General features: G+C 45.8%; 1 protein-coding gene across 1 annotated transcript; it reads left to right on the top strand.

Moving 5' to 3' along the window:
• Positions 1–296: 296 nt before the first annotated feature.
• LOC122754496 (tubulin alpha-8 chain) lies at positions 297–8,797 on the top strand. Its single transcript, XM_044003002.1, has 5 exons — positions 297–363; positions 1,875–2,097; positions 4,168–4,316; positions 6,428–7,108; positions 8,403–8,797. Exons 1-5 carry the CDS (start codon positions 361–363, stop codon positions 8,694–8,696), a joined length of 1,350 nt encoding a protein of 449 aa, XP_043858937.1. The 5' UTR covers positions 297–360; the 3' UTR covers positions 8,697–8,797.
• The last annotated feature ends 3,361 nt before the right edge of the window (positions 8,798–12,158 follow it).

The following is a 12,158-nucleotide window of genomic DNA, read 5'->3' as shown; positions in this document are numbered from 1 at the left end:
GAGGTAAAGACTCAGGTCCCAGAGGAGACACCTTGGTCCAGAGGTGTACGGCCTCTTCCCTCTCCCTATTACAAACTGCCCAATGAGCACCTCTGGCGGAGATATTTCATAAGCGGCTGCCCAGTAAGGGAGTGAGGGGCGGATTACTTTGGGGGTCTGGCCCAGTGAGAAGAGAGAGGAGTGGGGCCCGTCTCAGGAGGCAGCCCAATGGGAGCCGAGATGTGGGCAGAGCCAGAGGCTCGGCGGGGCTATATAAGCCGCCGCAGGGGGAAAGTGCTCTCAGGCTTTGCTGTGTTGGCAGAGACCCGTAACCTGTCTGCAGTCAACAGCACCCTCCCATCTTCACACGTCGGAGCAACCATGGTGAGGGGGGAAGGAGTGTATGGAAGGGTCCGGGCTGTTGGGTGGGGGCAAAGGAGCACTTTCCCACCCACGTCCCAGAGACTCGATTTTAGGGGAAGCCTTGGGGCTTCGAGCACTCCCAGTTGGGGTTAGGGCGTGATGAGTTGGGCTTAAGGAATCCAGCCGGACACCTTGGAAGGGAGGGGAAAGGGGAACAAGCTGCTGATTTACTAGGTAGCCTTGCAGGATCTTTGGCCCCAACATCCCCCTCCCCCCCTTTAGATACTCCTGGAAGTCTCTTGGGATCAGGCAGAAATGTTTGACCCTCCCCTGCTCTCTCTTTCTCCTGGCTTCTCGGCCAAAGGACAAAGTCTCCACCGCCTCCTGAAGTTTGGACTCCCCGAGAAGGAGAGAGGGAGGAAACTGATAGGTTTCTCCTGCTCCTGGTTGGAGCTGGTTCTGGGGCTCCCCCCTTGGCCTGATGCTGGTCTGTAGTAACCTGCAGCCTTTACTAGCATGGGATGAGGGGGAGGGGCGCAATGTGGACTTCCAAGCTTCTTTTCTGTACTAGCTACTTAAGGTTTGTGGGTTTCCCTCGTGCTGCCCTTCCCAGCGCAACAGGAGAAATCTCAGTGTCTTTGTGCTGGGTCCTTTAAAATATTTGAAGGGAGGTTAGGGGGTGGAACCCTCTGTTCTGACCCCACGCCTGCCAGATTTCCCAAGTCTTTCCAGCAGGGGTCAGCGCCCTTTTTGCCTCAGAAAGGTACCGGTGCCCTTCCTTGGATGGGGGAAGGAAGAAGGAAAGGAAGGATTTGGAATTCAAACGTTCTGAGCTTAGCCCCATGAGAACTGATCTACCTAGAAGTAGTGGGGAAGGGTGCCTGGCTTTCTAGGCTTTGTGGCGAATGACTAGATCTTTTCTAGTTTGTTTGGTCCAGTTCGGTGATAGATGGTGAAGACCACAGCCCCCTAAGAGGGATAGGAAGTGGGGAGGATGCCCTTGCAACTTACACTGCCCAGCCTTCTTGGTTTTAAGCAGTTCAAAGAGGTGTAGGGTACTTGGCCAATCTGTAACTCGTGTGGAATCAGGCTCCCTCTGATTGGAATCCAGAAGTCCAGTTTTACTCTCCTAATTAGGGAAGAGGAACTGCCTGCCTGTTTGGGCAGGAGAAGAGGGGGAGGGATGGAATAGAGGTCCAGAGGGGAGCTGCTTCACACTAATTGGACTCCTTGGTACAGGAAGCCAGGTGTTCTGGAGGCTTGGGGCAGTGAGGCAGTGCCCTAAACCAGGCTCTCAGCTAATGCTCTACAAGCATAACGGTATTCATAATAATTCCCCTTCTGCTTCTAGGAGGTGATATTGGGCAGGAAGGAGTACTGGACCAACACAAAGAGGATCTTGCCTAGTAGGAAATAGCGGAAAAGCCCCTACTACTTATTGTTTCTCCAAAACTCTTGTTTCCCCACTTCTTCCCCTACCCTGAAATATAGGAACAACAACTATCCTCATTTGTGCATTTCTTCTCATACAGCGGGAGTGTATTTCAATCCATGTCGGCCAGGCTGGAGTGCAGATGGGCAATGCCTGCTGGGAATTATATTGCTTAGAGCATGGCATCCAACCCAATGGTACCATGTCCAGTGACAGGACCTTGGGGGGTGGTGATGACTCCTTCAATACCTTCTTCAGTGAGACAGGAGCTGGCAAACATGTCCCCAGAGCAGTCTTTGTGGACCTGGAGCCTGCTGTCATAGGTAAGGAGCCCAGGGGAGGGGAGGGAAAAGGAGAGAAAAGCTTCCCCTTGCCCCAAAGTCCTCAGGGGATCCTGGCTTGGGAAATGAGCCTCTGATGGAATCCAAACCTGTCTGCTTGCCAAAAAAACACAACGCTGTCTGCTGCTCTTGTCACCGCTGCCTCCAGGAGAGAGCAGTGCTGGGGGCCAGGGAGGGAAGAAATGCCCCCAAACCCTGAGGACTCCAGTCTCTGCCTTCCATCTAGAGCTGCTTTTTTCCGTCAGTGGCGGGGAACAATCCCAGGCAAGAGTCAATGGAGTTCTTCATCTACATGTGGGTGGAAACTGACAGCCAGGTATTTATTTTTCCATCCAACCTAAGGAGGCATAGGGTAGGGGAAACCGGAATAGACACTTTCCCCTTCTCCTTCTCCCATTCCGAGGGGCTAAGGGGCCTCCTGCCCCTCCAAAAAGAAAGGCATTTCCAGACTGACTAATCAAGGGGAATGGGATTCTCACAAAATGGCGCGTGCTCAGCTAAAGTCATTTAACCAATCGCTCCAAGCCGAGATGGGTTGAAATCACTGTTACTGGCTCTCTCTCTGCAGGCCCCCTAGCTGCCTTTCCTCAGCTGGGCCTCCTTGGCTTCCTGCCCTGTGAACCTCCTACTTTTCTAAAGCTATTGCTGCAAATAGCAAGTAACAAGGTGGGAAGTTGTAAGCCTGGTGTCTCTATCTGGCTTACTACTGTTGTTATTATTATTAGCACCATTAGTAATAAGCATTCCTAGATGCAAAACAGAGATTGGCTTCATCAGAACTTTGATGAATTTCTTCCCTCCCTATCTCCAGCATAAAAAAGAGCCCTTGGCCCTTAATAATAATGATAGCTAGTATGTATATAATGGACAGCTAAGTGGCACAGTCCACAGCAGCCTTGGAGTCAGGAGGACCTGAGTTCAAATGTGGCCTTAGACTTTTACTAGCTGTGTAACCCTGGGGAAGTCACTTAACCCTGTTTGCCTCAGTTTCCTCATTTGTAAAATGAACTGGAGAAGAAAGTGGCAAACCACTCCAGTATCTTTGCCCAGAAAACCCCAAATGGGGTCATGAAGAGTCAGACACAACTGAAGCAACTGAACAACAAAATCTTCTATAACACTTTAAGGTTAGCCAAGTACTTTATAAATCTTACTACATTTTATCTTCATAATAATCCTGGCGGTAGGTACTATCATCCCCATTTTACAGATGAGGAAACTAAGGCAGACCAGGGTCAACCCAGTAAGTATCTGAAGCCAGATTTGAATTCATTTCTTTTTTTATTTCTATCCAGTACTCTAACCACTTGGCCAGCTAGCTGTCTAGTACCTAACAAGGTTCTTCTTTAAACCCATCCCACCTCTTCTTCCTTGTAAATCAAAGCGGGTACTGATCTATGTCTGCAATGAGTGCACTATAGTTGGAAGAGCCAGACTTGAAGAGACCTGTGTTCAAATCCTGACTTGCTCGACATTTTATTTTCCTTCTTGGACCTTGCCTCCCCCAATTTCCTTGTTTGTAAAATGGATATATTCCTACCACCTGTTCCAAGGATTGTTATAAAGCACTTTTTAAGCTGCAAAGGGCTATAGAAATCTTTTCCCAGTCTCCCTTCCCTGAGGGTCCTGGTACTGAAAGTTAAAACAACCAAAGCCTTGCATGTGAAGGCCTAAAGATTAAATATCTCCTGCCTTTCCCCCTACCCAGACTGCTCTAAAAGTCTGGAACAAAAGGTTTAGAGTAAGCCAGACCCTTCTCCATTCTAACCTATTTTCTGAGATGGAGTTCAGTAGGAATGTCTTGCTTATTTTGCAAAATATAGTTCACTAGGAAAGGGCCAAGTTCAAATTCAGTTTCAGACACTAGCTGTTGTTTAACCACTGTCCTCAACAGTAAGATGGGGATCAAAATAGCACCTCTCTCCCAGAGTTGTTATGAGAGTCAAATGAGAGAAGATTTGTAAAGCACTTAACACAGTGCCTGGCACATAGTAGGTGCTTTAACAAATTCTTCTTTTCTTTCTTCCCTCACCTCTACATTCTTCCTCACAGATGAGGTTCGGACCAGCATCTATAAACAGCTATTTCATCCTGAGCAGCTGATCTCTGGAAAGGAGGATGCTGCTAATAATTATGCTCGGGGCCATTACACTGTTGGGAAGGAAATCATTGATCTTGTATTGGAGCGCATCCGAAAACTGGTAAGCTGGGCAAGCATGCCATCTCCCCTTACCTCCCTCCCATCTCCATTTTCTTTGCTGGCTAACATTAAACACTTTTGAGGAGGAATAGGACAAAATAAGATAGAAAGTAGAGTAAATATCATTGGAAGGGAATAGGATGGAGGGAAATAGTTCTGATGATTGACTATAATGGCAAAACGTAAGGTACCTACTCTGCTGGGCTACTGTGAAGAAAATTTTGTCAAGTTTAAGGTACTATATAAAAGCTGATAAACAGGATGCTATCAGAAAAATCTGGAAAGACCCACATGAACTGAGGAAGAAAGATACTATATACAAAAATAACAGCAATAGTGTGAGGATCTGCTGGGAAGCATTTGATTATTTTCAGCAAGGCAATGATCCAATATAACTCTGAAGGACTTATAAAAATTGCAATCCATCTACAGAGAAAGAACTGGTGGTATCTGAAAAAGAGTAAAGGGAAGCCAGACTTCCACTAACCCTCACCAGAGCCAAGATGCCCAGGGTCTTGCTTCAAGGTTGACCTGGCCAGCCATTTTTCTGGGGTCCTCCCCAACCAAGGGAATGGTCATTTGGTCAATATCGATGAGAAGTGTTCTGAAGGAGGATGCTTGGAGATGGTGATTAAACTAAAGAAAAGGTACCTACAGGGGCAGCTAGGTGGCGCAGTGGATAGAGCACCAACCCTGGAGTCAGGAGTGCCCGAGTTCAAATCCGGCCTCAGACACTTAGCACTTACTAGCTGTGTGACCCTGGGCAAGTCACTTAACCCCAATTGCCTCACTAAAAACAAAAAGAAAACAAAAAAAGAAAAATAAAAGGTAACTACAGTAAAGAATAGTAGCTAACTCTAGAACCTTTCCCCAGAGCAGGGTTTATAACCTTTTGTGTATGTCACAGACCCCTTCTCGGAATGTTTTTAGATACGTAAAATACATATGAGACCCCCTGGACCCCCAAGATAAAGACCTGCCGTCAAGGAAACTGTCCATCTTCCATGTGAATCTAGAGTTAAAACGAACTGACCCTCTTCTCACTCAGGGAGATCTATTGGCTCTTTTTTAGTCCTGCCTTAGACCTGGAAGGTCTGATAGTCTGTTTGAGCCATGTATGAGATACAGTCCATTCTAAATCTTAGCAGATAGGGAATAAATAGACTGAGTGGCCTTACACCTGATTATAGCCTGCCTTTATTCACATCTACTTGGCATGTCTGTTTTCTAGCCAATCGGTTGTGAATTCAGGACAATACTCATCAGCCTAGAAACATAGTAGTTAATCTTTTTCTTTAGTAGATCCCATGCCCTGCCTGGGGGATTAAGAGCTTGGAAATCTATTTCTGCCTTGTAGGAGGAAAAATAACCCTGAGTCAGAGATTGCTCTTTTTTAGGAAATGACTCTGAAAAGGCTTTAAGCCAATCTTTTTTTTTTTTTTTTTAAGTGAGGCAGTTGGGGGAAGTGACTTGCCCAGGGTCACACAGCTAGTAAGTGTTAAGTGTCTGAGGCCAGATTTGAACTCGGGTACTACTGACTCCAGGGCTGATGCTCTATCCACTGTGCCACCTAGCTGCCCGTAAGCCAATCTTCTTTTTTTTTTTTTTTTTTTTTTTTGTGAGGCAATTGGGGTTAAGTGACTTGCCCAGGGTCACACAGCTAGTAAGTGTTAAGTGTCTGAGCCAATCTTCTTAACAGAAGAAATTACTAGGGCCTGTATTAGGAAGATGCTAGTAACTCTGAATAATGGTATGCTCCTTAACACCTACCTTGCCCCCAAACTACCATGACCTAATGATGGTCAGATCTTTCAAGTTCTTTATAGTAGAAATGGAGGCTATTTGATCTTGGGGAAACCAACAGCCATGGTCTATCTCCTAATGGGATACATCCATACAACTCCCTAAGACCATTGAAATAACCTTATCAATAATCTATTAGCTAAAAAACTACTGGGATGGGAGAAAGGGGGATGGGACTGTATGTTTTTTAAAGGGGAATTCAAGGGGGGAGGGGAGGAACCTCCTTATGCATGTGTAAGATTTTGTCTTCACTATTACCTGCCATTATCCACTTGACATGTTTGTTTTCTTCCGTCTTGCCCCCCTCAGTCAGACCAGTGCACAGGGCTGCAGGGATTCCTGATATTTCACAGCTTTGGGGGTGGCACAGGTTCAGGCTTCACTTCTCTGCTGATGGAGAGACTCTCTGTTGACTATGGCAAGAAGTCCAAGCTAGAGTTTGCCATCTACCCAGCCCCACAGGTGTCCACAGCTGTGGTGGAGCCCTATAACTCCATCCTAACCACTCATACCACACTGGAGCACTCCGACTGTGCCTTCATGGTGGACAATGAAGCAATCTACGACATCTGCCGACGGAACCTGGACATTGAACGCCCTACGTACACCAACCTCAACCGGCTCATTGGCCAGATTGTTTCCTCCATCACTGCCTCCCTACGCTTTGATGGTGCTCTCAATGTGGACCTCACAGAGTTCCAGACCAACCTGGTACCTTATCCCCGAATCCACTTTCCCCTCGTCACGTACTCGCCCATCGTCTCTGCTGAAAAGGCCTATCACGAGCAGCTCTCCGTAGCAGAGATCTCCAACGCCTGCTTTGACCCCTCCAACCAGATGGTCAAGTGTGACCCTCGTCATGGCAAGTACATGGCCTGCTGCATGCTGTATCGAGGTGATGTTGTACCCAAGGATGTCAATGCTGCCATCGCCACAATCAAGACCAAGAGAACCATCCAGTTTGTAGACTGGTGTCCCACCGGCTTCAAGGCAAGTAGAAGGCAGGGGAGGGAACAAAGAGCGGGCGATGCCAAGATCCATCCCTGATGTTTGGCCTTGGGACACGTTGACTCTAAAATGGCACTAGTTTTAAATGTGTGACACAAGCCTGAGCCACGGTTCAATGTTTGCCTTCCCTAAGCTTGAATGGTCAGTGGAGAGGGAAAGCTTGGGAGTTCTGGGGTGGTTAGAGAAGTTATTGGACACTCCCAGAATACAAACTTACTTCATTTGACTTAAGCCGATCAGGACTAAGAAGGTAGAACTCCTGGCCTAGACATCCCCTGACAAATAGATAAGAGATGGAGACAGGAAGTTATTGGTGAGGGCAGGGACTGTCTTTTGCCTCTTTTTGTATCCCCAGAGCTTAGCACAGTGCCTGCTACATAGCAGATCTTAATAAGTATTTATTGAAGGGGTAGCTAGGTGGCACAGTGGATAGAGCACTGGCCCTGGATTCAGGAGGACCCGAGTTCAAATTTGGCCTCAGACACCTGACACTTACTAGCTGTGTGACCCTGGGAAAGTCACTTAACCTTCATTGTTCTGCCAAAAAAAAAGAAAGAAAGAAAGAAATTTAATCACATAGTCTAACCCTCTCTCATTTTACAGAAAAGATAATTGGCAACTTCATGGTCTTCTCTGGGCCTCTGAGGCATCACAGCTAGTCAGTGTCAGGATGACACTAGAGCCCTAGTCTTATAATTACAGTGCAGAGTTCATCCCTAACACCATCATGTTGCATCTCAGAAGTACACATTTTAACATTGGCACTCCTTCAAATAATAGGTACTTACTTATAAGCAACTGGGAAAGACCTATCACTTGTTGTTTGTCCTTCAAAGAGGACAATGACATCAGGATGATGTAGTGACTTGCACTGAAATGGATTTAAGTGAGAGAGGATAAGTGTAGTGTGCAGGTAACTTTTTGTCCTATTAGGAAATAAAGTCGAAGCCACAAATGGTTAAGTGATGAAGTTCTGTTGACTGAGGATGGCTTGACCTTCTCAGAGAAACAAACCTTTATAAAATAACGATTGTGGGGAAAGAAAAGAAGCAAGCCCCGCTATCCTAAAAAGCAGAAGGTTAATTTGGAAACCAGGCTGTCTCACGTCAACATTGCCAGAGGAAAGAACAAAGTCAGGACTGAGGTATATTTGTCAGAGAACATGTGTTCCTGTAGGCATGTAGACCCACCTCAAAATCTCCCCAGGTTAGGGCAAGACAACTTGAGGACTGAGGGACCCATTGGCCAGAGCTAACACTCCTTCTGTCTCTTTCAGGTTGGTATCAATTACCAGCCCCCAACCGTGGTGCCTGGTGGAGACTTGGCTAAAGTACAGCGGGCAGTTTGCATGCTCAGCAACACGACAGCCATTGCTGAGGCCTGGGCCCGTCTGGATCACAAGTTTGACCTCATGTATGCCAAGCGGGCATTTGTGCACTGGTATGTGGGTGAAGGCATGGAAGAAGGAGAGTTCTCGGAGGCTCGGGAAGATTTGGCTGCCCTGGAGAAGGATTATGAGGAAGTAGGCACAGACTCTATTGAGGGCGAAGATGAAAGCGAGGAATTCTAGAAAACATCTAGCAACCGAGCTCATCTGGCCTGTCATTGATCTTTTGTATTTTTCTCTCTTCCTGTCACCCCAAAATAAAGCCTTTTCTTACTTGCAATAAATATGGACTTGTGTGTGTGTGTGTGTGTGTGTGTGTGTGTGTGTGTGTGTGTATACACACACACCACTGAAGCTTACAGACTCTGCTGCTTTTTATTGGTTTTTTATTGGCCTTTCTTTCCCTTCTTTTTAGCTAGACAAAGTCTTGAAGGTGGACCAATGGAACCCTATGCTTCCCTCTCAGCCAAACTCCACTGCCTCCTCCTCTTCATGGTGAAACTTGGCTCATTCTCCCTGGGTCCATGGAGGGCCTTAAGTGAGACTGTCAGAAATCTTTCCCATCTTCCAGGACAACTGCCTCTGTTTTTAGACTCAAGTCTTCCCAATGAACAGAATTCGACTTCCCCTGTGCTCCACTTGTAGGCACTTCCAAGTCAGTGTTGGGTCCAAGTTTTTATCAGCTGGAACACCAGTTTTGAGTCTGGGGACTGACTTAGAACCAGGCTTTCCTGCCCAAGGGGACTGGGACATCTACAGATAGAAAAGCCAATGCTTGCCACACCTGTGGCTACCTTTCTCTGTGGGAACAGTCCCATGTTGCAGAATCCATGCCTAGGGAATTCTTATCCAAGATTCTATAATTCTGTTTATCACCACTTAACTAGCCAGATGTATGTCTATCAATTTGAAAAGTTTCAAATTAGTATGCTTACCCCTCACTATCTTATTTTCCCCTTATTCTATTTTTTTTCTCTTCCTGTCAATCTCCCTCCATGAAGTAAATCCTAGGCCTTTCTGCGAGCTGAGTAAAATCCAAATTGGGTCAATGGCCTCTTTTTTTAGTCTTTGTCTTCTTTTCCTCTTCTCTCCATTTCCCCCCAACCACTCATCACTCTTATCTATTGAACACTCATGTGGCCCTTGGCAATGCTGTTTTGCTAACAACCCCAAATCCTTCCACAGTTGCTCTGTACTCTTCCCTCCAGGTAATTCCCAACTAACCAGATTACCATTATCATTCCTGTACTGTGAAGTTACTTGCCTGGGGTTAGGACAGATCAAGGGGAAAATGATTTGGAGAAACATCTTTGCTCCGGACAAGTAGTAAGCCTTTAATAAATGTTTGTTGACTAACAGGGGAAAGAGGTGAGGTCTGTTCTACATTTGCCTGGAGAAGAATCTTGGCAGCCATCTCCTAGTGACCTATGACCCACAGACAACAGCCACCCTGGCTAGTGGTGTACACAGTCAAACCTGTGTAACCGGCTGCCCCTCCTTTTCTCTGATTTCATAAATGTTTCCTGCATAAATGGATGCAGCAGGTTACAGTGGAGAGAAGACTAGCTGTAGACTGACTGGGAAGTCAGAACACCTGGGTTTAAATCTTGCCTCAGACCCTCACTACCTGTGTGGGTGCTATGCAGTAAGGTAAGGACCTGGGGGGAGGGGGAGCCTAAATTTAGGCCCAGAAACCTTCATCAAGGTCGCAGGAAGTTCTATAAGCCTCTGAGCTACTCTTCCTCTTCCTCCTTGATTGTATAAAACTGAACTTTTTTCCCCCCTCTTAGTAAAACGAAAACTGTCCACTGCAGTGACAAGGCAGGGGAAAGTGGAGGATCAATTTTAATTCCCTTGGTGTCAAAGTACTCCAGCAAGTGTGTCTTTATTGGCATGTGTCCCAGGAGAAGTCAACTTTTTTTTTTCTTTAACCAGAACCATAATTTCACTGGTGTGAGGAAATTCCCTTAACCAATAAAGTTCTGCCACATTTGGCCTTGGAGAGTAGCCATGGGGCACTGAGGTTAAGTGACTTGGCCTCCCCCCCATCACACTGCTATTGTCCCTCAGAGCTATGGTCTTCCTGAATCTGAAGCCAACTCTGTCAGTTTATTATTTTCCAGTTACATGTAAAGATAGTTTTGAATATTTGTTTTCATCAGATTTTTATTTACAAATTTTGCTTCTTCCCTCCCCCCTCCTCAAGACAGAAAGCAATCTGATATAGGTTATATATGTACAATCACATTAAACACATTTCTGTATTAATCATGTTATGAGGGGGCAGCTAGGTGGCACAGTGGTTAGAGCACTAGCCCTGGAGTCAGTAGGACCTGAGTTCAAGTCTGGCCTCAGACACAACACTTACTAGTGTGACCCTAGGCAAGTCACTTAACCCCAATTGCCTCAAAAAAAAAAGAATCATGTTACGAAAGAAGAATCAGAACACAAGGGAAAAACCTCAAAAAAGACAAAAAAAAAAAACCAAACCCCAAAACACCAAAAAGTATGGTTCAATCTGTATTCAGAATCCACGATTCTTTTTTTTTCTAGATGTAGAGTTTTTCTATCATGAGTTCTTTGGGGGCAGCTAGATGGCACAGTGGATAGAGCACTGGCCCTTGGATTCAGGGGGACCTGAGTTCAGATCCGGCCTCAGACCCTTGACACTTACTAGCTGTGTGACCTTGGGCAAGTCACTTAACCCCAATTGCCTCACCCCCCCCAAAAAAATTTTTTTTTAAATAAAAATAAAATGAGTTTTTTGAAATTGTCTTGGATCTTTGCACTGCTGAGAAGAGCCAAGTCTATCACAGTTGATCACGCAATGTTGCTGTTACTGTGTACAATGTTCTCCTGATTCTTCACCTCATTTTTCTTAATGGAGATAATAAGGTGGAAGAAGATTTGTGAGGTCTCAGTCACTTGAGGAAGATAAGACACACCCAAATAGAAAAGGTCCTATTCAGCACAAGGGAATATAGCATGGCTTAAGGCTGTCTGCTAGGTGACAAAGTGGATGGAGTGCCAGGCCTGGGGTCAGGAAGATGTCTTCCTGAGTTTGAATCTGGTCTCAGACACTTACTAGCTAGGTGACCCTGGGCAACTTAACCCTGCTTGCCTCAGTTTCCTCATCTGTAAAATAAACTGGAGATGGAAATGGAAACCCATTCCAGTTTCTTTGCCAAGAAAATCCCAAATGGGGTCACAAAGACTGTCACAACTAAACTCCACCAAAAATCAGGAGCCAGATACTGCAGTAAATGTTAAAGATATGACAAAAGCAAAAACAAACAAAATTTAAAGAAAAAAAAACCTCAGTCCCTGCTCAGAGAGTTCACAATCTAATGGAGGAGACAAAATGTCAGCAACTATGTACAAATAAGACAGACAATATAAACTGGAGATAATCAGGGGGGAGTCACTAATATTCTAGGGCATCGGGGAGAAAGTAGCATTTTAGGACATGAAGATGAAGAAAGAATTCTAGGCATGAGGCATTCTATCTTTAGGGAGAGAATGGAGGGGAGGATGGCTGGATGTGAAGGGAATAAGGCATAAGATGCCTAGAAGAGGACCAGGTTTTGAAGGGCTTTGAATGACAAATAGAAAATTTTACATTTAATCCTGGAGGTGAGAGGGAGC

Source organism: Dromiciops gliroides, chromosome 4, assembly GCF_019393635.1.
Source record: "Dromiciops gliroides isolate mDroGli1 chromosome 4, mDroGli1.pri, whole genome shotgun sequence".
NCBI classification, from domain to species: domain Eukaryota; kingdom Metazoa; phylum Chordata; class Mammalia; order Microbiotheria; family Microbiotheriidae; genus Dromiciops; species Dromiciops gliroides.
Note: the sequence above shows the minus strand (reverse complement) of the source record. Positions and strands in the feature narration are given on the sequence as shown.

Coding starts and splice junctions, on each gene's coding strand:
- LOC122754496 (XM_044003002.1), top strand. Junction 2,098..4,167: donor CCTGGAGCCTGCTGTCATAG/GTAAGGAGCCCA, acceptor TCTTCCTCACAG/ATGAGGTTCGGACCAGCATC. Junction 4,317..6,427: donor TGGAGCGCATCCGAAAACTG/GTAAGCTGGGCA, acceptor TGCCCCCCTCAG/TCAGACCAGTGCACAGGGCT.